Genomic DNA, 24,627 nt, shown 5'->3' with positions numbered 1-24,627 from the left:
TTTGCTTGCAGTCTTTTTAACGCACAATGACGAGTGGACTTACCCAGTCCGTCGGGTCGCTCATTTTGAGAATGGTTCCCTCTTGTTCCATTCGGTCCAGCTCGGCACGTAGTGGCTGCTGAAGAGACAGGGGCAGTCTTCGAGCCGGCTGGGCGATGGGCGTAGCATCCTCGCGAAGCACGATCTTGCATTCCCGCCGAAAGGCGGGAATGCAAGATCGGGAACTACAAGTGCGGGAACTGCCGGGCACTTTCCTCACAAGTGGTTGTGGCTACAGCGTCGATATTCCGCTTAACTAGACCAAAACGCTCGCTGGCCTCCAGTTCAAGAGTAGCCTGGTGTTCTTTTGTTTTTTACCACGAAGAACTCAGCACTTTCCTTTCGATTGCCAATGACGACGGGCGTCGAAAAGGTACCGCAGTGCTTGACAATGCCAACGTTGTACAAGCGCAGGGCTGCTCCGTTTGACCGAAGCGCAGCGACATTAAACTTTCGATAGGCTGATAACGGGACGAGGTTCGCTCGGGATCCGGTATCAACTTTGAATGTGACGTTCGTCGCTCCAATACTGGCTTCCACAAGCTAGTCGCGGCCAATCGAAATGCTATCGACCGCCACATCCAAAACTTTCAAGTCGTCGTCACCGTCTTGCTGTACCTCACCAACATTACTTGTCCCTCTGCAACTCGAGGCAAAATGGTTTGGCCTGTTGCACGAACGACGTTTTCCGTATGCCGGGCAGCGCCTTGGCAGATGTGTCCGGCCGCAAGTGGTGCACGTTGCAGGCTGATCCTCTAATCTTGAAGTTACTGCGTAGACTTCGGTCTTTGTCTTGGACCATCTCATTTTGGCGAGGGGTGGTTTCAGCTGCTTTGCATAAGATCATAGCTCTTTCGAGCGTTAAATACTTTTCTCTAAGCATTTGCTCTCGTAACTTGGGAGAGTTTAAGCCGAAAACCAAATGGTCACGAACGAGGTCAGTTAGGGCCCCGAAATTACAGAAACTCGCCCGTTTCTTCACCCCTCGCAAAAATTGTTCGAAAGGTTCTGATGGCTACTGCACGCGTGTACGAAACGCATACATTTCGAGCACTTCGTTCTCCTGTTCGGCGAAGTATTCCTAGAACTTGGCAACAACCACTTTGCAGTCCTGTTTGCCTTCTGTCTCCCAGAACGAGAACTTGTTGTAAATATCTATCGCATCTTCGCCTGCTACGCTGATTAAGACCGCTATTTTCGCCGTTTCAGTCCTTGGTTTTTCAGGTGACAGCTGTCAGCCTCTTCCGGCTTGTCCGGACAGGATCAGTGGTTCTGGAGGCTTGATGCTTTCCATGTCTGCAAAACTGCTGCGGGCCGTCCGTCTGCAGGTGAGCACGAGTGGAATCCGCGAACAGCAGGCTCGAAGACGCCATGTATCGTTTCACGACTGGCCGAAGTAAAACGTAGACGCAGCCACAGAACAGTGAACGAACTACTTTATTCAGCGAGTGTTTTTATAGCCCACTCGGTGCGTAAGAGGGCGAGCGGGTTATCGCGCATTACATAACGGCGTGCTCCCCAGAGCTTGGCCGGTGGTTAGTGCGCATGCGTGCGTCACTGACTGAAGATACAATGCACAAACGCGTAACCTTCGTGCACGCTGGTCAGCCTCAGAGCTCATTCCTTCTTTTCAGCTATTTTGTCATCGCGCTTGTGCCTGCGAGATTGGCCAGTGACAGCGATACCTGTATTTTAGTCCTCGCTCTTTTCTACCTTACAAGATTTTTATCTGCAGTAAGAGTGATCCTTTGTGATTTAGGAGGTGGTATTCTATCGATACAACTTCAATTCCTCCTGAGTCCTTATAAGGATATGCAGTTAAATTTTTAGTTCGCGGGATGTGATAAGATAAAATAGTTGAAGCATAGAACTTAAAAAATAACTAGCGTTCTCAGAACACAATGTCTCCAGGCTTCACGGTAAAGGATGCAAATGAATGCTCGTAACTTTGTGAATAAAGATAAGTATACTAAAAACGTGCTTTTACGAAATTCAGCAATTTGTCCAATATATGCCCTCTAAATGCTGCACAAAATGTACTGACAATATGAATGCGCAAAAAAAAAACGAAACCTAAACACCTACACCGATACAAGGAATTTGAGACGCCTCTTCAATTTTAAACGACAAAATCAGAGTGCCCAGTGAAAGCAATGAGCGGTGCCAGCAGGGTTCTTTTCAGAAAGTCGTGCACACCACTGTGGTGTCGGCATTCTTCGTCACCCAAGGGTGGGCCAGCACTTCATCCAGGGAAATGCGGTCCGCTGCACGTAACCGGACCAGCTGCGAAAATAAGATATTGCCACGTATCATTGTAGTGTTTGTTCGTTCACGCTCAAGGCTGCAGGAAAGGGCTGTTATCATTTTTGTTCGTGACGCGAGAAGCGACCAGTCTAATCTCGATTGATCGCAGCCATGAAAGGCTGCATCTAGGTTTTTCCAGATTACTGTAGATGATCTTGTCCTGCTATCTGGAAGTTTCCTTGCCGGCTTTAAATTGAGCGATGCCGCGAGCGGCGGACATTCGTAGTTCGACGACCGACGAGCACGTTTGTTGCTTACGCCGCCGCCGAGTGATTCAGTTACTTTGCGGGCGCAAGTCAGCCCAAATAAAGAGCTTCGTTTCCAAGACTGGCTGGTGTCTTCCTGACCACTGGACTGCCGTCACTACAACGTGACAATATGTTGCAGTCATTAGCATATTTGAAACTGAACAGCATGTCCATCTCCCTACCTGACACACCTACCTTCCCTTACCAGCCCTTGCGCACCGTACCCTAATCTAAATGCCCTCACGTATATTACCCACCCTTACCACCCCTTAACTACCCTAATTACCCTCATTAACCTGCCTACACTGCCACACCCTAACCTGTTAACCTACATACCTTACCAACCCTACCATACCCTACCCTGCCTACCTACCCTACATTACCTTACCTACCTGTCAGTTTATTGAACTTTCTCAACAAAAAACTCAAAATATTTCTATAAAGTAAGCGCATTTAAGACAAAGAAAACCAATTGCCAGATTCGCTGCTTTGGAAGAAAAAAACCGTATAGGCACAGGTCTCTTTCAGTGCAATACGCCAGCATTGCTAGACGAAAGGTGGGGCACAAATGTGAAGGGAACAGAACAGGGCTGTGGCGGCAGTGTATATCTGCAGTGCGCACAAGCACAACAAACGCAGCACGTATGCTTCACTGACAGACACGGATGCTACGTGTAGCCACATGCGGTACACTATTTCACGCAATGCGTGCTGCTAACCTTTCCGATGATGTCTCGAGCATCGGCACCGACATGATGCGGGAACACAAGCTTGGCCGCAATTATGCGTTCACGGGTCTTGTGATACGAATCCGACGCAAAGGGCGTGCTGCCCACCACCATCTCGTAGATGAGGATTCCCAGACACCAGTGGTCCACCTTCTCGTCGTATTCGAGGTGCATCAACATTTCCGGCGGGAGGTACTCCACTGTGCCGCACATTGTGCGTCGCCTGCAGGACATATTGCAAGCTTCAACATGCGTATATGTATTTGCCGCTTGCAATAAGAGGCAATCAGCCGCTCGCTATGGCTAGTTATGTGCCTACCACTCATTAAAAAAGAGTTACCTGTCTGCTGCTCTGAAGCGGTTTTGCAGCTTTCTCTTCGGCCACTGACTTTTGGTTTCTTGCTTCCGCATCGTGAGTCGTGACGCGATAGCTGCTTTGTCTAACTGCTGCAGTGAGACTAACCAAAGGGCGAAGCTACACTTAGTAGAAGCGGTTAATTTATGATGACACTCCTATAAACATCCCCTATGTCCCTTGGTTTCAGTGACTGTCGGCTTCCGTCATTTATGTCTTAACGAGCCCCTCTTTCCATTCCCTTGTCTGCTCTATAGCTAACGAAGGCCTCGATTTTGGCAGTCTTGATACCATAGGTAGCACAAGAGGGTTCTCGCACAGCTTCCGCCCTCATCGTTCGACCCCGCTCCTACGTGGTACTCGCGGTAGTACAGTACGTACTGCGTCCGCCGCTATGGACGAGGGTGGCGCTGGTGAACACTCTCAAGGTTCGGTTACGCTTAAAATAAATACCCCGAAAGCAGAAGATTGGACAGCCGTCGCCTTCGCTTAGTCGGTAGAGCCCCGGACGCGAAATTCAAAGTTCCTTGTTTCGGATCCCACTGGCGGTATGTCGTTTTTTCATTTGCTTTTTAATCCATTTTAATCAATTATCTTTAAAATATATTTTAATCTCAACTTGACGAGTACCAAAGGTTAAAAAAAACATCCCCTATCCTTCTTGGTCTGAGTGACTGTTTTCCGTCATGCTAGTCATAAAGAGCCCCATTTTTCCCTCCCCTTGTCTGCTCAACTCCTATAACAGGACAATTTTCATTTGCCGAACCCTTTGTTCATCAAACTTTCAATGGTTCCAAATCAAATCAGGTTGATTCTCAACGACAGTGCAATGTTCTCAACGACATGTCAATGGAAAAAAAAACGTCTTTTAAGCTTATTTGTAAGAAATGGTGCATAGTATGTTGTGTCAGAGGATTATTTCTGTTCGGCCGTGGCACAAACAATTCCTCAGATGACCAGGTTCGATGTGCGAGTTTGCAATCTAGGACTACACAATTTCTTTAAGAATTCTTGCTAACATACGCTCGAAAATTGTAGCAGTTATGGAAGAAAGTAATTGTATATGTGCTCTATACTAACTATGTTGGTTAATGGTTTATAAGGGTTTAACGTCAAAAAGACTCCGGCTCTGAGGGACGCCGTACTGAAGGGCTATGGAAATTTCGGCCTCCTAGAACGTGCACTGGCTTCGCACAGTACACGGTCCGCTAGAATTTCTCCTCCATCGAAATTCGACCGCCGCGGCCGGTATAGAGCCCGCGACTTAGGTGACAGCAGCCGAGAGCCATAAACACTGAGCCACTACGGCGGCACTACCTATCCTGAATAGAGCAAACTGCTCATGAGTGTGGTGGCAGTATGGAACATTAGCAATGGAGCGGACAGTTTTTTTTTTGAGCCTATGTAATACTGTTATTTTTTTTAATCGTGGCCCAAATTAATGTGCAATAGTTAATGTGAGACCGAAAGAGAGAGTGAAAGACTTGACTTGAAGGATAATTAATGTTGGTTGGAAAAATGTCTCAATGTCTTTGTGGTAAGCAAACAGTGGAAGAGAGCTTTTTGACCAGTTACTTAATATGTGCATCCCAAGTCATAAGGTTGGGATGCCAGCCCTAAAACTTCGAGCTCTTCCACTGTATCGAATGGAGAGCTGCAGAGGCGCAGTCCACAAACCAAGCTTACTGGTTTGTTTTTTGAAGCAAACCGTATAGCTTTCGATTTTTTGCCCTAAACGTCTGCTTTGGTACTTTGTTCATACAAAGGAACTGTATACAGGGCATTCCGTATTTATCAGTCCGGGTTGTGAAAATTTCTCCTGCTCAAACTACTGGCTTACTTGGTCTCAGGCACAGACCGCAGGGCAGCTTGTGATGGTCTGCGTTTTTCAATAAATAATTTAGCCCCGGAACTTACCTCTATTGACAGAAGTCGGCGAAGAACTGCAGTCGCCTGCGTAGAGCATTTTCGTCGAGTCGAGAGCAGTAGCCAATTTGCGAGGCTGCGCCATCTGGCGAACTGCGAGAAAACCAGTGACCATGCTTGGATTTAGGGCAGGCCTCACAGTGCCCCAGATGGTGCAGCCTCTCAAATCGGCTATTTCGCTCGCCCTCACTAAAATCCTCTGCGCCGACGACTGCAGTTGTTCGCCGATTCCAGTCAATCCAGGTACGCTCCGATCTTAAATTATTTATCGGAAAACGCAGACTATCATAAGCTACCTCGGGGTTTGTGCTTGAGCCCAAATAGTCCAGTAGTTTGTGCAGGATAATGTTTTGCAATCCGGACAGATAAATACGGTACACCCTGTGCACAGCATACTAGGCAGACATAACGAAAAAAGCACCACAGAACTGTCAACGAATATAGCGTCTGCTAATAATCGAGCCTGCCAAGTGAAAACTAGCCAGTGCGCCCACCTCGAAGAGGGCGCGTGCACGGACCAGCCGAAGTCGGCGATCTTGATCTCGCCGTTGATGCCGAGGAGTAAGTTCTCCGGCTTGATGTCCCGGTGGATCACCTTGTTGCTGTGGCAGAACTTGAGCGCCTGGCACAGCTGGTAGGTGTACTGCACGGGGGAAGGTGAGCGCGCTTTGTAAAAAAAGCAACGACATCGACCAGTTGTACAAAGGATCGATAAAAAGAAATTTAGAACGCAGTTTGACTGTCTAAAGTGCGTAGAAGCGAAAGCGTTTTCCGCACCATTTTAATTGCCCCTGTGACACTGGCGACGTCCCCACTGAATGGCGTAACACATAATTAATGACTAATTACTAAGGAATTACAGTTACTAATTAATGTCCAATTACTGATTAATGACTAAACACTAACTGCTAATCAATGTCGCTTAAGCTTCGCATTTAGGAGTGGAACCAGACAGCGTGTTCTAGCGCTGCCAAGGAGTCCGTGGAACGCCACCACCCCGTTCCCAGCTATGCCTTGCCCTGTGAACGCAACGCTTTTTGGGGAAAGCAAATGGCGCAGTAATTCTCTGTCACCTCGGTGGACACCCGGACCGCGGCGTACAGGAAGGAAGTGGGAGTGAAAGAAGAAAGAGAGAGAAAGAGGGGCCATAATGAAGGAAACGAAAATTGTATTTGAGGAAAGGAAATTACGCAGTAACTGTCTCATATATCTCGATAGACACCCGTCAAAAGAGTGACACATCTCCTGACAAGCTTCTGCTAACAGCCTTCTGTCGGCAACGATGAGGCATTAAAGGCTTTCGCCTTAATATACAACGGGATCGGTGAGTTCGGCAGTAGATACGGTAGCCATGTACAGAGCGATACTGTCATGAGTTGTGTAAGTACGAAGTAGGAGTTATTCTAGTCATTTACATGCTTACTTTCTTCAAGCTTCTATTCAGAAGTGCATTATCATTGAATAAAACTCCAAACTGGATTGCTAGCTTTTTCTTTTATCACGTAACTTGTAGTCTTCGAGCTTCTATTCAGAAGTGCATTATCATTGAATAAAACTCCAAACTGGATTGCCAGCTTTTTCTTTTATCACGTAACTTGTCGACGGTGATGGTGCCCATCTCTTCAGAGCAGTAGTTTCTGCCTGAAATACGAGCGTAACGAGTAGCGCAAGGCAAATTCCAGCTCTTTGGCCTTTGCTAATCTCTAATGGCAATGATTAATGAAAAAACCAAAAATGCAGCGGAAAATTCAGGAATTTTTCAAATCACTGCAAGGAATAAGAGCCGAAAGCACGAATGTTTTTGGTCCAAACTAGCAATTTTCAGTGTCTGCACAGAACATCACGGTCGACGACTGTTGCTGTGAACCCCACCCCCCGCAGCATGCTGTCGCTGATGGACAGCGCGGGATGGAAGCTTAAGAGCCGCGACGTGGTCAGTACGTCTGGCGGCGTTCATACTGCTCGTCAACATCATCATCAGCCTGACTGCGTCAACTACAGTTCAAAGGACCCTCCCACGTCCCCCCAATTAACCATGTCCTTTGCCCGCTCAGGTCATCGTACCCCCCTAGACTTCTTAATCTCATCCGCCCACCTAACTTTCTGCCGCCTCCTGCTACTCTTGCCTTCTCTTCGAATCCATTCCGTTACCCTTAAGAACTCGCAGTTATCTTGCCTTCGCATTACATGCCCTGCCTAAGCCCATTTCTCCCTCTTGATTTTAACTCGGATATCATTAACCCGCGTTTGTTCCCTCACCCACTTTGCGCGCTTCCAGTCTGTTAACGGTATACCTGTCCTTTCTCTTTCCATAGCACACTGCGTTCTCCTCAACTAAAGCTGAACCCTATTCGTTAGCCTCCGCGTTTCTCCCCCATAGGTGAGTACCGGTAAGAAACAGCTGTTGTGTTTGCCAATATCCCTCAAGAGAAAAGCGTACAACAGCTGCATCACATTCCTCATACATGGCCAACAAGACTGGAAAATGCGGCAGGACACAGGCAGTTTTAGCAGACCATGCCTTGATGCCGGATCCAGAAGGCCCTGTCTCATATAGCTTTCACCTCTCTCCTCGATTGAGATGCGGCGATAATTTAATCGCTTTCTTCATCAGCAGAACAGTAACTTTCTTATAACTATAACATGACCGCCACAGAGGCAGCAATTTTCCTGTAAGTATAACATGGCGGTCATAGAGTTATTACACAGACTTCGTGCTGCGTCCTCCTTTTGGAGATCAACCTTGCGTCTTTTGACAGCTGCAGCTGAAACTATTTGTAGCGCCGTTTCGCAGCACCGCCGCTAGCTGTTCGCTGTTTCGCACGGTTATCGGTCCTGTAAGGATGTTGACATCAGCACAGAATATTAGTAATAATTGTTTTTCGATTCGAATTCGGTTAGGGCGTGAGAAAATACCAAAGGCGCACCCCTGTAATCATTACTTTCTCTGAAGGTCCGCTCCACTCCAGAACAAAGGGGTTGTAAGAATTAGCTGCTTAAACGGGAAGCTGAATGTCCTCACCCTTCCTTATCCTGACCGTTTAACTTGGCCTATTTACGCGCTCGTCCTGGTCAACCTTTAAACATTTCATAACCTTTAACATTGTGGCTCCCGAAAACCCACATTGTTCAATACCCTACCCGCCGCGGTGGCTAAGTGGTTAAGACTCTCGTCTACCGAGCCAGAGTATCCCGGTTCGAACCCGACCGCGGCGGCCGCGTTTCAATGGACGCGAAACGCAAAGTCGCCCGTGTGCTGTGCGATGCCAGTGCACGATAAAGATCCCCAGGTGGTCGAACTTATTCCGGAGACCTCCACTATGCCATCTATTTCTCCCTTTTTTCTTTCACTCCCCCCTTTATCCCTTCCCTTACAGCACTGTTCGAATGTCCACCGAGATAACTGAGACAGTTTCAGCGTTATTTCCTTTAATAAAAAAACAGTTTTCATTTTCATTCTTCAATACCCCTTCCTTCACCTCTTCTTCAACGTACAACTAATTTCTCCATTGGAATCATCGGCCATCATTAATCATCCGCCATCAGAAACCAGCCCTGGAGATCATACTACTGGCTTGTGCCCAGAGGCACAGCGCTTTTGTCACAGCATCAGAGCAGGGCCTGTGGCATGACTGAAAGCTCTGGTGACGGCAGTCAGGGAAGAGAGACACGGGTAAGAAGAGGAGACAGCCCTCACCGTGGCTGCTCGCTGGTCGGTGAATCGCTCTGCGTCACGAAGACGGCGAAAGAGCTCCCCCTGAGGAGCATACTCCAGGATGAGGTAGACACGGGTATCATCATGGAACCAGTTGTACAGGCACAGGATGTTCGGGTGCCTACGAGGGAAGGCCCAAAGTGGCCGTTGGGGAAATGAACCAGTCTGGCAACGGTGGTGACTCGCAAAGCAAATGCTGTGTTTATCGCGCACTGAAAGAAGTAAGGCAAGGCAAACGCAAGTGAAGGGAAGGGAAGGGAAAGGAAGGAAAGGGAAGTATTCTGAACATAGGTTTGAACAGCCCCGTTTAATGTTTACACTATTATCAACCTGTTCAACAATTTCGAGTAATGTTGAAGGGCGTCCGAGTTAAATATCAACAAACTAGCACTCCCAACAGAGCAGACACAGAAAACGAAGAACAGATGGTGGCTTAAAAACCATTACGCATGAAAAGGCCTTGATAAATTTCAAGATTGTTTTATGCATGCATATCCTCTACTTTCACACGCAAAAAAAAGGAACTCCAATGCACTTATTTTGCCCGCCTAATAATATCCTTGTCACAAGGGCACACTTAAGCTCAGTTAAGATAACCACTTTTTTCGTTAAGTGTGGCGACCTTAACCAAGGTTAACAGTTAGCGTAACTCTGCCGTGTGAACAACAGCACCATACCGTGGTTACCTTAAAGGGCAACTCCGGCGATTTTTCAGCCATTTTAAGTTGATGGCTGTTTTGTGTTCCTAAGAATCTCCTGTAATGTGTACGATACAAGGTTTTCAAAAGCAACCCTAAAATAATTTTAAACAGCAAAGAACGCAAAACTCGAAACCGAAACCGCGAAACCGAAACCGGGGAGGTGCCTCCGTGCGATGATGATGATGATGATAACTTTTATTTCCACCGATGTAGGAGGCCCCCTACTCCCCGTCCCTGGCACGCAGGCCTAGGGGACGGGGGACGGGGGACGGGACCCCCGCGACTAAAGACTGGCGAAGATACGGTATTGACTGTGACGTCACTAGCGTGTTCGCCGCGCTGCGAAATTCGGAGCCGCGCTGTCGACGTGACTGAAGCACGGAGAACAGCTTTTCCGAGACCGGCGAGTCTTTTGAAGACGACTCATTCGACGATTTCGGACTGAACGAGTCGCCTTTCAGGTATGATCCATCACCGCGCTAGCTAGCCGAGTCACACCTCAAGCCGCGTCACCTGCAGCATAGAGACGGTCTGAACTCGAAGAAGTAAGTATTTGAGTCATTTCTCGTACATGCATTTGTGACACAGTCGTCAGAACAAAAGTTAATGTGATGCTCGTGTGGCGAGTGCCGGCCGACCCAGCCTGATGAAAGAATCTGCTGCCGGAACGTTGCCGCGGTGCACAACGTCCTTACAGGGGAATACATCACCAACAGTCCTCTCTTTGCGAAGCTTTGTCTCTATGGCAAGCTTTTGGGAGTGAATTCACGCCAGCTACAGTTATACAGTCCAACATACTTTGAGCACGCTCACTGTGGCCCCTTGACGGCCGCGCTTCGTTCAGCTGGCCGCTGCGATGGGCGGTTGTACTTTAATAACGTTGGCACAGAATCTGCCTTCAAGCGCCGGTTGAACGAAGCCTTAGCGAGTCCAAAGCTCCCTCTGAGGTACACGCTGTCTTCATAGTAATCTGGCGCGAAATGTTCCGAGCACAATCGGGAATGATTCCTCCGAGACCAGTTGACACCGCGGACAGCTCTCACCCAGTTGTCGAGAAGGTTCTTATCGCTAGGAAACCTACAGTAGATCACGCCCGTTGTCACAAATGGAGAATTAAAGCAGCCCACAGCCCATGAGAAGTTGACGTGACCCACCACTCTGGCGTACACATCACATCACTATGACGTCCATGCACTATGTAGACGTCCATGGCTGTTTTGATGTTTAAGTGTATTTTTTGCGGTTTTTCACGTATAAATAACTAATTACACCTCATCAACCAAATTATTCCCACGGCAACATTTTATCACTCACAATGTGTCAGAATCCCACTTTCACACATTTATCTTCAGAGGACGACGCAATCGTGCGGGCAAAATTGCGGACACTTTTTGCTGCCGCGACAGAGCCATATAAAGCTCTCGCAGTAAAAAAACTTTAAAGATGAGTACACAACTGCAGTTAATGAGCGCGCTCAGGCCATAACTACATCTACACAAAAAAAACAAAGAGGGATAACCTTCAAGCAAGAATGTAGCACAACGCAGTGTTCTCCAAGGTGGACCCGTGACAACGCAGATCTCAAAGCAAGCAAGCTCACCTTAGGTGCGACTGGATCTCAATTTCTCTTTGCAACTGACGCTCCATATTGCAGCGCTGCAGCTCGGACTTGAACAGAACCTGCACGCACAACGTTGACGATGAAGTTTGTTGGCAGCTTTTACGGGAAGCTTTGGCCAAAAAGCGCCATGGTAAACGCTATTCTCATCTGCTCAAGGTGGGGTCAAAGACCCGTTTTCCAAGAATTTCATCCCAGAGAAGTCGACACCAGGAAAGGGGAAGCTTGCACCAACTGGAAACTGATGGTGATACCTACCTGTCGGCACTAGGGACTGAATTCCGCACGTCCCCCTTACGGGGCGGATGCCCACACCGCTAGGCCACTGCTGCTGTATCACGCACAACGTTTACACACCATTTCTTTGTGTGATTAGGGCGTGTCTTGCTAAACACCTTATTTGAAGGTCTTTTTAACAGAAGGCGCGAGAATACCATAGTAGCAAAAAATGCCAGAAACCTCCCAACTTAGATGATGAGCAGTTCTGACAGTTTGGTTTGGTTTAGGGGGTTTAACGTCTTAAAGCGACTGAGGCTATGAGAGACGCCGTAGTGAAGGGCTCCGGAAATTTCGACCACCTGGGGTTCTTTTAACGTGCACTGACATCGCACAATACACGGGCCTCTAGAATTTCGCCTCTATCGAAATTCGACCGCCGCGGCCAGGATCGAACCGCGAGTTCTGACTGGGCTCAATAAATTTCAAGTATTTCGGTTGGCAGTGTTATTACAGCCCTCAAGCACTGCTCCCTTTGGTTGTGCATACAGAAACATTAAGGCGAAAGCCTTCAATGGCTCATTGTTGTCCGTCCGTCCCCGAAAACTTTCACATTACAGCTATCAGTCATCCTGATGACGTCATCAGTGGTGTAGTATGCCATAAACAAAAATCATTGAAATCATCGTAAAATAAAATTAACAAAATGAGGTAACTAAAATTAAAGTAAGAAGAATAAGAAAAGTAATAATAAATAAACGTGTAAGTAAAGCGAGTTAGAAATAAATCTTTGAAATTATTACTTTATTGTAATTATATTTATAGCAATTGTAATAATTACAATTATTATTTTTATTTTTATAAAAATAAAAATAATACAAATAAAAGAGAAACAAAATTAAACCTAAATATGAAAAATAATAAAAAAAATAACCAAATAAAACAAAATATCACGACAAAATTAATACAAATTAATAACGTCATCAAAACAGCGCAGTATGTCATAACCGGAAATGCACTGCGCATACGCGTGATGTCACCTATCACGTCATCCCCACTTTCTATAGGTGAAGCGCCGACCGCCAATCCGACTCCTCCGCGGCAGCTGCCAGAGCATACGGGTGACGTCACCTATGGCGCCATCACCACAGTAACAGGCGCAGCAACAGAGGCGGAAGTGGCTTTCGCCTCATCGCACTTTAGTATGAGCAAAGTGCCCCCAGAACTTTTATCGCTGGCTGCCGTATGTGCAGCCTTACAATGAATTTACAAACAATATAGCGCAACGATATGAGAATCTTCCAATCAGCCTAAGCTGTCAAAGTATGGTCACGTATGGCATCCGGAGGCAGTCAAGTATATTTTATCGGCAGGCGGTCGACAAGGAAGACTGGCAGAACTGCCTGAAACTTGAACGCTGTTTATTGCGCGATATTGTTCCCGGAAATGAGTACAACTCAGCGACGGCCATATCAGCAGGTGTACCAGCTGGTCGACGAAGAACAGGATCACCGTCGCCCTCACACAGCGCCCAGTTTAATGGTGACGAGGAAGTTTAGAGATAAGGCACGAAATGCAACTCCTACAGCCTCCAACATCGTAGAAGCCATTGCGAACGGCTACAATACTTCCATAAATATCGGGTCGCCTCTTGCGTCACAGTGGTAAGACCACATCCCGTTGCATTCGAGCATTCACAAACATTACAAAGTTTCGCGATGATACCGCAGCGCCTTAAGCCTGTAGACGCAATAGTTCTTTGCATTTTGTCAGTTTTCACTTCAAGGAGTTTGTTTATGCACACAAAAATAGTTTTTAGAGCTCTTAAAAGATGTCTTGGCACAAAGCAACAGCAGGTGTCGGAATAGGTGCTTAGCTTTGTTAAATTTTGATAAGCCGTGGGCGTCTGTGCATGAATGAAGTATGCACACAATCACAATGTTGCCGTTTTATATAAAACGCTTCAGAATGGCGGAGCAGCAAGGCTAGACAGTTGCCGAAAATCAGATTTCAGAGACGTCGTACAGTTTGGTGCATTATTACAGATTAACACCTGGCCAAGAATGCAACGAAAAAGAAATACGAAGGAAAGCAACAAATCCCTATCTAGAAATACAATATAAAATTTTCTGTCGTCGCCGAGATTTTCTGCAATGTTCCTGCTCATGATCTTGTTGTAAGAACAGAATGTTTTGCAGCAACGACAGAATTTTGTATCATTACGGCAGTAAAGTACTGCAGAACCACAGACTAGAGATCAGTACTATAAAAAAAAGACTACAGTAGTACAGAAAAAACCTACAAAACAAAAGAAAAATCTGTGGTTACGACAAAACAGCAGAATATCGCATTTCTGGCATGGGTCGGCCTTTTTTTTTGTGTGTGTGTCTGTGGACTGGGTTAGGATTAGCGCTGAGTTCGGTGCGCTTTATACAGACAGATAACTGATATCTAACTGTGCAATTAAGATTTCTTTATCGGACAAGGCGACTGTAACTGACTCACACACATTGGCGAAGCTTCGATGATATGATAGGCCTCTGCGATCTCACACGTGTGCCGTAATGGTGGCTAAAAAAACGTTCGTGTTTAAACTGCGCCATGCATTAAGCATTTGCGTGGAAAAGAGGACAGGCGGGTGGCACAGCCTCCGTTTTGGGCTTACTGGTGCGCCATTAGGCGTGTGTTTTAAAAAACCCACGCCTTGCTGTATTAAGCTGCTAGTGTTAGGCCACAGCGCCGAGGACAACTTCGTTTTCGAAGTTCTAATTACTGATATGGATATTACTTAAGGCGAAGCTACACCCCTCGAAGTTAGGAGACAAAAAGTAATAGTTAAAAAGTTATATTTCGTATTAGTCAAACAGTCCACTAGTTAAAACGCCTTAGGTGTATTCTGATGCGCTATACCACAAACCGTGTTACATGTTCTAACTCAAAAAGCCTATTTTTTTAAATTACAGAACACCTTATGCGCATCACCCGGTATATTAAGGAGGAAATCGAGCCGCCGCTGATAGCACATGTAAACTGCTATCGGACAGCAAAATGGAGGTCATGCGGGAGCAATCACGTGCTGTAAGAAACGATTTCTCGCTCAACGAATGCAGTGCTGTGACACCAACTCTGCATTGCATTAAATGATCTCAATGCGTACTGGCTACCCACCTTGAGAGCAACAAGATACTGCCTCGTTTTTTCTCGGGCAAGGAAGACTTTGCCGAACCTGCCCTTCCCCAGCGGCCGGCCGATCTCGAAGTCGCTGAGGCACCAGATTTTAACTCCTTCCTCGGGGCTGCAATCAAATACAAATTTTTATAACATGGACGACGCAGCGCAAGTAGTAATTTCACCTAATGAACGAGTGGAAGGCCACATAGTCTCAAGCAATATGACAGCATGAGTGCTACGTCTCCTCTCAGGTTTGCTTAAAATGAACCACATGGCCAGGAAAAAAATGACGCCATCCTGGCTGATGGCTTAATGCACATGTGTCGTTCTGACCTGTTTTTTAAAAGATTCCCCAGTAAAAGAAAAAAACGGCATTACAGGGAAGCTTCGTTGGTTCCCAGGTAATAGGCGCCAAAATCCTACGCTATGTTCCTTAAAGTTGCATTATATGGATACATTTCTATACGTTCCACAATACGGCTTCCAGGTAAATGCATCCGTAACTCTGTCAAATTTTTATCGTGCGGTTAGTTTAGGCACTGATAAAAGGCGCGCTAGCGTACAAGCGGGTCGAGCATGGCCACAAGCGCAGAGGAAGTTCTCCGCAATGCATAAGTGCAAGTGGGCAAGCATAGATGATGTCACTGCTCTTATCGCTGCACGCGCAGCCTCAGGACCCAGAGGCAGAGGGGCATAAGTAATGTCACTGCTTTTATCGCAGCACGCGAAGCCTCAGAGACTAGAGGCAGAGGGGACGAGAAGAGCAGGAGAGGTGAGGCTGTCAGCTGTTAGGGTGCGTTCTCCGCAATGCATAAGTGCACGTGGGGAGCCATGAAAACATGGCAATGTTTGTCTACAAGCACGCGGAGCCTAAGTGCTTGGAGGTAGGGTATGCGAAGAGCAGAAAGGCAGAGGCAGTCAGCAGCCAAGGTGGATTCTCCGCAATGCAGCAATGCACGTGCGGAAACAATAAAAAAAATTTCTCCGCCAACAGCCTCTCAGTGTTCGACCTCAGAGCGTTAGCAACGGGAGCTTCAAATGTTTACATCGATGTGCTCGGCAAACGTGGAAAAGACGAAATCCAAACAGCCGCGTATGCTTCCTTTCCGGAAAGATCCCTTCTAAGATACAAGCTGCGCCATCTACCTCATATTTTGCACTATATACTTTTGCGATATACAGCCACCTTCGCTACATCCGGTATATTTTCTCGTTATATCAGTTAATAAATTTAAAATGTGCATCACAACCAGACGATTTGTTTGACACCATTCGGAACCCCCTGCGACAAACAGTTCAGCCGTAATGGCCCTCTGAAAGTCCTCGGAATGCGCGGTTTGGGGCGGAAAGGTCGTCCTTGCGAATCCCAGAAATAATTTAGGCTTCATCTCAATTAGAAAGTCTGTCCTCACGAGCATGAAAAGTTTGGTTTGGTTTGATTTATAGGGGTTTAACGTCGCAAACCTACTCAGGCTATGAGAGACGCCGTAGTGGAGGGCTCCGGAAATTTCGACCACCTGGGGTTTTTTTAACGTGCACTGATATCGCGCAGTACACGGGCCTCTAGAATTTCGCCGCCATCGTAATTCGACCGCCGTGGCCGGATCGAACCCGCGTCTTTCAGGTCATCAGCCGAACAACTGTAATCGCTGTACGTAGACAAGTCCCTGGCCGTCGATATTCGGTTGAAGGTTGTTTTTTGTTTTGTTGTTGTTTTGTTGACCGCGGCTCTCCAGGCAAAGGCGCATGCTGTATAAGCAGTTCTATGAAACGGGAACAGACGCGACTCTGCTAATGTCTTAACACGGTGTGTGCTCGGAGTGATCATTATTTTTAACATATCAGGAGCGTCTCAGAATCAAAAAGGCAATGGCGCACACAACACGAAAGCAAGAAAACACTGGCTAAAAGTAGCCCGAGCGCTTACGATTCTTCCATGGATTCTTGCGAGCTGCTCGTGGAAGCCTGCTGCTCGTCGATGGCACTGCTAGTCGTGCTCACAGGTTCCTTGATGTCAAGACCGCTGCGAATTGTAACGTTGCAGGAATAAGCTGGCATAAATGAAAAGCTGTCAAATGCGTATTGCCGCCCTTCTTCTAGCCTTCCTGCCCTGTTATTCCCGCTAGCCGCAGCTCAGGTGCTTCAGGTTTCGATGGTAGATGCCGCGGCTAGCCACTAACAACAACTACAACATGCACGCGCTATCGCACTATGTACCAAAAGCGAATTTAAGGAAAAGAGCTGCAGTCACCCATTTCCACCCTCAAGGAAGAAAGTTAGGACTTAAAGGGGAGGGGCGGGGGGGAGGGCGCATCTCTCAGCAAGGACTTTTCTGTGGAGTGTTTAAGAAAAAATCTATTTTCCTTGGCGAAGTCTACGAAGTACACCGCTTTAATAGGCAGCCCTTCCCCCCCCCCCCTCCCACGAACCATCTAAACCACCCGTGAACCACCCTCCTGAACACCTGAACAACGCCGTAATGGAAGGGAGGAAGGTGGGAGTGAAAGAAGAAAGAAAGAAAGAGGTGCCGTAGTCTCTTCAGAAACTTCTTGCGGTTAGATCTCGCTCTTTATTACAAACGCTAGCGCCATTTCCTTGTTCAGTTACGTTCATAGCGAATGGCGGAGCAGTTGCGGCTTCAGAGGAGGTTTTTCCAAATAGCCGGGAAGGAAGTTGCTCGCGCTTTCCTTCCCCTGGCAAGGTCCGCTCCCAAGCTTTTCTTCCCCCAAGAACCAACCATGCGGAGCCTGAGGGCCTCGAGGCAGGCGACGCCAAGCGCAAAGTGCAGAGGCAATAGGAGGCCGCGGCGGTTTCATCGCAGCACAGATGCGGAAGGGGGCTAAGCATTCGACAACGAGGACTGTGGGAAGGACGAAACCCCGCCTATTTTATTTGCTGTTCGCCGGAGTGAATGCGTTAGAATAATGTTTCCCGCCAAGGACAATACATATCCGAAATAACCAACGAGGTTCTATTTCATACGTTGGAAAGCAACCTGCGTGATGGTTCAAGTGTCCGCCGAAATATGTGAGGCAGATACCGCGCCATTTCCTTTCCTGAAAAGCCAATTACCAACCTATATGTGGTCTCCTTGAAACCATGTAACGACTTCAATGCTCCGATACCTGCCACGGTGGCTTAGTAGTTAGGGCGCTCGGTTACTGAGCCGGAGTGCCCGGGTTCAATCCCGACCACGGCGGCAACATTTGAATGGGGGCGAAACGCAAAAGGCGCCCGTGTGCTGTGCGATGTCAGTGCACGTTAAAGATCCCCAGGTGGTCGAAATTATCCGGAGCCCTCCACTACGGCGTCTCTTTCTTTCTTCTTTCACTCCCTCCGTTATCCCTTCCCTTACGGGCGCGGTTCCGGTGTCCACCGAGATACGTGAGACAGTTACTGAGCCATTTGCTTTCCTCAAAAACCAATTCCAATGTTTGTGCTACGATCCCAAAGGTTTCAGTCACCGTGATTTCAGTGCATGAATGCATTCGGTGTGGTGTCAGGAGCAGTAAAGGGCGAAAATGGTCATTTTAAGCCGTAGAATACAGAAAACAAGTATTAGCAAAAGAATGGAAAGAAAAGATGCAGCAACTGGCTCCCTCTCGTCGGACCGCTCAACCACGCCGTCGGGGAACGTACGTAGTAAACGAGGAAAGAGAGAAAGGGGTGCCGTAGAATATGACTCCGGATTAACATCAACAACCTAACGTCCGGTAACTGATATGCAGTGACATCGTACACAGAACATGAGACTTTTGCACTCTGTCTCCATAAAAATGCGGCCACTGCACTGACTAGAGATGCGAAGTGCTGAAAAAAACGGGAAAATTCCGGAAAAAAACTCGTTTTTTCCCGTTTTTTTCAGAGCAGTTCGAAAAATTAGTCAAAATTTCCGCGGGGAAAAAATGTACAGAAATAAAGTTTACGCAACACGCAGTGCTGAATGCGAAACCGAAACACCGAACGTGAAACCGAAATGCCGATCGACGGCTGAGCAATCGCCATCGTGACCACGTAATGTCAGCTCCGCCGTCGGCGAAGCTTCGTCGGCTGGATACAGTTTCTCTTGTTTTAGTGCTGGTTTTGTACTCTTTTGGCTTTTCTTCGCACCCCTGTGCAAATTTGTGTTGCGGAAATACTCATTTATATCCGTGTTGGAGCGAATTCTGCAATGGTGCGGCCACTTTCCAACGTGTGGATGCACTTCACGGTCGGGGAGACCGTTGGCGGGAAACGGGGACCCGCAGTCTGTAAGTACTGCAACAGCAGCTATGCTTTTCTCAATGCCATTCGCCTTTCTGGGCACATCGCTCAGTGCGTGAAATTCCCAAGAGAGGAAGTAACACCACGAAGCCGCTCTCGCAGCCCTTCATGTAGCAGTCGTAGTTCAAGCGAAGCTCATGGCGTAGTAAACAGCAGAGCGAGCAGCGCAGCGTCAGCGAGTGGAAGGGTGACTCAGTTCGTCGACACGATGACACCTCAAGCGCAGAAGAACGCCGATAAAGCGCTGGCAAAGCCAATATATGCTTCCAACTCTCCCTTCACCTTGGTTACAAATGACTATTGGATGGCTGCATTTAAAGCACTCAGACCTTCTTACAAGCCCCCAAGCCGGCACAGCTTGGCTGGACCATTGCTCGACGCAGAATACGAGGCCGCTACCGTATCAGTGAAAAATTCCATTGAAAAGGCTTCATGCATCACCCTTGTCACTGACGGCTGGACAAACGTCGAAGGAGAATCGGTTATAAACTTTGTGCTGTGCACACCATCGCCACTGTTTTTCAAGTCAATCAACACCGGCACAAACAGGCATACCGCGGCCTACCTGAAAGAAGAAATCTGTGCAGTTATGGAATCGGTCGGTAGCTCAAAGGTAAAGGCGCTGGTAACCGACAATGCCAGTAATATGAAAGCAGCATGGGCTCTCGTTATCGAGCGGTTTCCTCACGTTACAGCGATTGGTTGCGCCGCACACTCTCTGAACCTGCTGATGAATGATCTACTTGCACTTGGCACAATCCAAGATGTGCATAAGCAGGCGAAAGATATCATCAAATACATTAAGAAAACTCACTTGGTGTTGGCCACATTCAAGGAAAGGCAGGCAACAAAGTACGGCAAAGGTGTGAGCTGCAGCCTGAAGCTTCCGAGCAAGACGAGATGGAGTGGTGTCTGTCTCTCCTTTGAAAGCCTTTTGCGAAACAAGGAGGTTTTGCAGGAAATTGCTATAATGGAGAACGTTAAGTTCGACAAGGCTCTTAGGGTTGTCGTCCTGGACGAAGAAGAGTTCTGGGTTGCATTGAAATCATGCCATACTTTGCTAGAACCCATCGCAAAGGCTATCAAAGCCGTAGAAAGTGACCAAGCCCTGTTGTCGGATGTCAAAAATTTGTTTCACAGTCTAGCAGAGGAGATTCAAACGAATCTGCAGTGCTCTGTTCTTCTGCAGAATGAACGGGATCTCGCCGAAAAAGCCTTAAATACACGCAAGGCGTTTACAGTTCGTCCCATACACTGTGCAGCAAACCTTCTTGACCCAAGGTACAAGGGGAAAAACTTGACTGACGAGGAAGTCTTGGCAGCGTTTGACTGGATCTCTGAGCACAGTAAGCACATGAACCTCGAAGTCGGAAAAGTGTACTCCGACGTTGCAGAATACAGGACCAATGAAGGCATATTATGGTCAAGGTCCGGAATATGGGCCTCTGCTAACCACATGCGGCCTTCAACGTGGTGGGAGGGAATCTGCACCACTAAAACGGTGATGCCTCTGGCTCGAAACGTTTTACAAATTCCACCATCATCAGCTGCTTGTGAGCGAAACTGGTCCGACTTCGCCAACATTCATACTCTGCGTCGGAACAGGCTAAGTAATGACAAGGTGCAAAAGCTTGTTTTTGTGCACGCACATCTCAACATGATGAAGAAGGCTACAGATGAAGCCAGTGATACTGACTCCGAATAAGTTGTATAAGTTCACCTTTTCACCGCCTTGGTCAATGTATCCAAAGTTGAAGCAATGACGAAGTAGCAGCCGCAGAAGAGGCATTAGAGTGTTTTTTGTTATAACTGCCATAACAGTTCCACAATGTCATGCCTATTTACAGAGAACAGACCGATTTTGCTGGATGTTCTATAATTCCTTCAATCTGTGAAATCCTTGCACTTGTTTGTGAAAAGGCAGAAAGAATTTCTTTTCTGTTATTTGCATTATGAGGGTTACGGCTCTTGACAATGACAATAAACCGTTGTCATGCGCAAAAGAAATTTTGTTTTTTTTTTTCCATTTTTTCCAAATTTTCGGAAAAAAACATGAAAAAAACCGTTTTTTTCCCGATTGTTCAAAATTTCTTGAAATTTTGCATCTCTAGCACTGACACCGCACAGTACATGGGCCTCCAGTTTCGCCTCCAACGGCGCACACAACATAAAAGCAACAGAAACACTGGCTAAAAGTAGCCCGAGCGCTTACGATTCTACGAAGGATTCTTCCAAGCTGCTCATGGAAGCTTGCTGCTCGTCCATGCAGTTGCCAGCTGCGCTCACGGGTTCCTTCGAGCCAAGAGCGCTGCGAATCGTAACGTTGCAGGGTGAGGAATAAGGAGACAAAATAATGAAAAGATGTAATGCACGCGCAATCGCACAAGGCATCACGGGCGGAATTAAGGAAAAGAGGCGCAGTCCTCCCTTTCCACTCTCAAACAAGTAATTTAGTTTAACCATTGGCCAACTGGCGGCCATAGGGGTAGGGGGGGGGGGGACGCATCTCTCAGGGAGGACTTTTCTTCGCTATTTATCTTTGGCGGAGTCCACGATGCACACTGCGTTAATACGCATGCCCCCCCCCCCCCCCCCCCCCCCCCCAATTTTCTTTTCTTCGAAGATAAGTCAAGTGATGAAATGTGCCAATAAACGCCCCCCCCCCCCCCAAGAGTGGCCCACAAATGAAAATTCATCTTCAAGAAAAGTAAATGGCGTAGTAGCTATCTCACTTCTCTGTGGGCACCTCAACAGTGCCATAAGGAAGGGAGGAAGGTGGGAGTGAAAGAAGAAAAAATACTGCGCCGACACTGCCTCAGTGTTCGACTTAAAAGCGTTACTTACGGGAGCTTCAAGTGTTTACATCGGTGTGCTCAGCCAGAAGAACACCAAAACGAAACATCCGCGGATGTTTCCTTTCCGGAAACATCTCTTCTAAGACACAAGCAATGCCATCTACCTCATGGATTTTTTATTGCGATTTGCAGCCGCCTTCATTATGTCCGGTATATTTCCTTGTAATATCAGATAATTAATTTCAAAGACATGTGCATCACAACATGACAAATCGTTTGACACCATCCGGAACCCCCTGTGACAACTGATTCAGCCGTAACGGCCGTCTGAAGGTCCTCGGAATGAAAAGCTTGGGGGCGGGAAAGGTTGTAGTTGCCAATCCCGCACATATTTCGAGCTTCATCTCAATTACTGATATTATCCTCAGGAACGCGCCAAGTCATTTGCCACCGCTTGAAACATTCTGCTTCAAACGCGCGGCCCCCAAACTTTATGCAATTGGTCGCTATACTGGCACATATATAACGGATCGAAACTATAGGTACAAATTAGAGGAGCACAGAAGAGGAATCTGAACTCGTATTTCTGCCGCTGGAACTGGATCTACACGTTCCGAGCGTTCTTGGAAACTTCGAATTATTGCCCTGGCGGCCGATTTCTCTCATTTAAACCGAATTAACGTCGGGCTATCGCCTTTTTATTAATTCCCTTAACGCTATAAAGATCCTGCGCAGGCTGTCATCGGCGATCAGAAATTGACATCCTGTCCAGTGAATCGGTCTGTGTGCCAATCCAGCCCAGTAGTTGATACGCATGGTATAAATATCCTTGAAGTGGCTATGTTGCCAGCAGCCGGCAGAATACCCGAAAAAGAGGATGCCGGCCGCGTCGTCTTGTGGGCTCGCTGGTTGCGCAGCAAATGTAAGGAGCACGAATACAGTGTTACGTTCCTTAAGGCCAAAGACTTTAACAGCTCATACTCGCGGCCATGACTGTCCGTCCGTCCGTTACATATTGAAGTGAAAGTCATAGCTAGTCGTTACTAGTCCAAGTCATGACTATCTAGTCATTAACCAGTCATTATTAGTTAGTCATTAACCGGGCATGACTATTTAGTCATCAGATGCATAAACAGTAGCAGCCAAAGTTGCGTGGAAAGGCTTCCGCCTCGCGCACTTTAGATCGTCAATGTGCATGGAGCCCTTAACGAAGGCACCATCTCCATTGTTCGTTCACCTTCTTCTCACCCTTCCCCTCACGGCGCGGTTGATGTATCCGCCAAGAAGTGGGGCAGTACGCATTTCCCTTTCCTGAAGAATGGTTGTGGTTTACCTCGGTTAAGCGTGGTTTAGCGAAAAATTTCCTCTTGACAGGGGCTGCGAATTTCTGTCTTCTGCGTCCCCAAAAGCCGTGCTGATCCACTGTCACAGAACCGATGGAACGTAGCACTGTGTTCATCTCCTTACCTTTGCTGCGCACGTCTCGTGACACCAGCAATCCAATAAGACGACGTGGCCGGCATCCTCTTCGGCTATTATGCCAGCTACTGGCAACATAGCCACTTCTTTGTACTGACATCGCACAGTACACGAGCCTCTAGAATTTCGGCTCCATCGGCACACACAACACGCAAGCAACGAGAACACAGGTTAAATGTAGCCCGAGCGCTTACGATTCTTCGACGACTCCTTCCGACCTGCTCGTGGAAGCCTGCTGCTTGTCCATGTTGCTGCGAGTCGCGCTCACGGGTTCCTTCGTGCCAAGAGCGCTGCGAAATGTAACGTTGCAGGGTGAGGAATAAGGAGACAAAATAATGAAACGATGTAATGCACGCGATGTAATGCACAAGGCCCCAAGGGCGGATTTAAGGAAAAGAGCTGCAGTCAAAAGTGGAAAATCGCTGAATGATTGCGATAAAAGTTACTGCGAAATGTGAGTGCATTTGTCGAGGTATTTGAACGATACGCGATAGCATAAGGAACATGAAATGCCAGGCGGTGCCGGCGGCGTTTGGCCTCGGAAAAAATTGAGAATGCAGAAGGGGAAAACCCCGGCCTCTCTCCGCTGGCGCTGATCAGCAGCAACGTAGTTGGCCAGGAGGGTCTCTCAGTATGATTCCGCCGTGGTTGGGTATGAAAGGTGTGGGAACGTAATGCACGTTAGGAGGACGTGAAGAAAGTCTCCCGGTTTCCCGCAGAAGTTACAGGAGCAAAGGAACTGATCGGGACAGCGGGAATGAGGGAGAATAGGGTAGGGAGCAGAACGGGTATGGAGTCAGCACCAATGGGAGGCCTGGGTTAGGGTTACGGAGGGACCCCTGCGGTGCGTAAACGCGCAGGGTATCTCGCGAGTGGCTAAAGATATCTCTGAAGGTAAGCCGACGCTCCTGGGATGGCGGACGGCATCCAACTCCGGCCCGCAAAGGGAGACCTCGGGCGAGGGAGTGGACCACCTCGTTTCCCGGGAGGCCTGCGTGTGCGTGCCTCAAGCAGCGCTCTCGCCGTAACTGGATCCTCCTCCTCTTTCCTCCTCGCGCTCTCTTCGCTA

General features: G+C 47.7%; 1 protein-coding gene across 1 annotated transcript; it reads right to left on the bottom strand.

The window, feature by feature from the left end:
* Positions 1-2,217: 2,217 nt before the first annotated feature.
* Positions 2,218-23,805, bottom strand: LOC149359345 (aurora kinase C-like). Its single transcript, XM_089567642.1, has 9 exons — positions 23,753-23,805; positions 21,497-21,592; positions 16,949-17,044; positions 15,019-15,145; positions 11,617-11,696; positions 9,298-9,436; positions 6,095-6,243; positions 3,311-3,542; positions 2,218-2,322 (listed from the first exon to the last, which is right to left on the bottom strand). Exons 1-9 carry the CDS (start codon positions 23,803-23,805, stop codon positions 2,218-2,220), a joined length of 1,077 nt encoding a protein of 358 aa, XP_089423768.1.
* Between the last annotated feature and the right edge of the window lie 822 nt (positions 23,806-24,627).

The sequence above is a fragment of the Amblyomma mixtum genome, chromosome 2 (genome assembly GCF_055824585.1).
Source record: "Amblyomma mixtum isolate Tamu chromosome 2, ASM5582458v1, whole genome shotgun sequence".
NCBI lineage: Eukaryota > Metazoa > Arthropoda > Arachnida > Ixodida > Ixodidae > Amblyomma > Amblyomma mixtum.
This window is presented reverse-complemented; position numbering and strand designations above follow the sequence as displayed.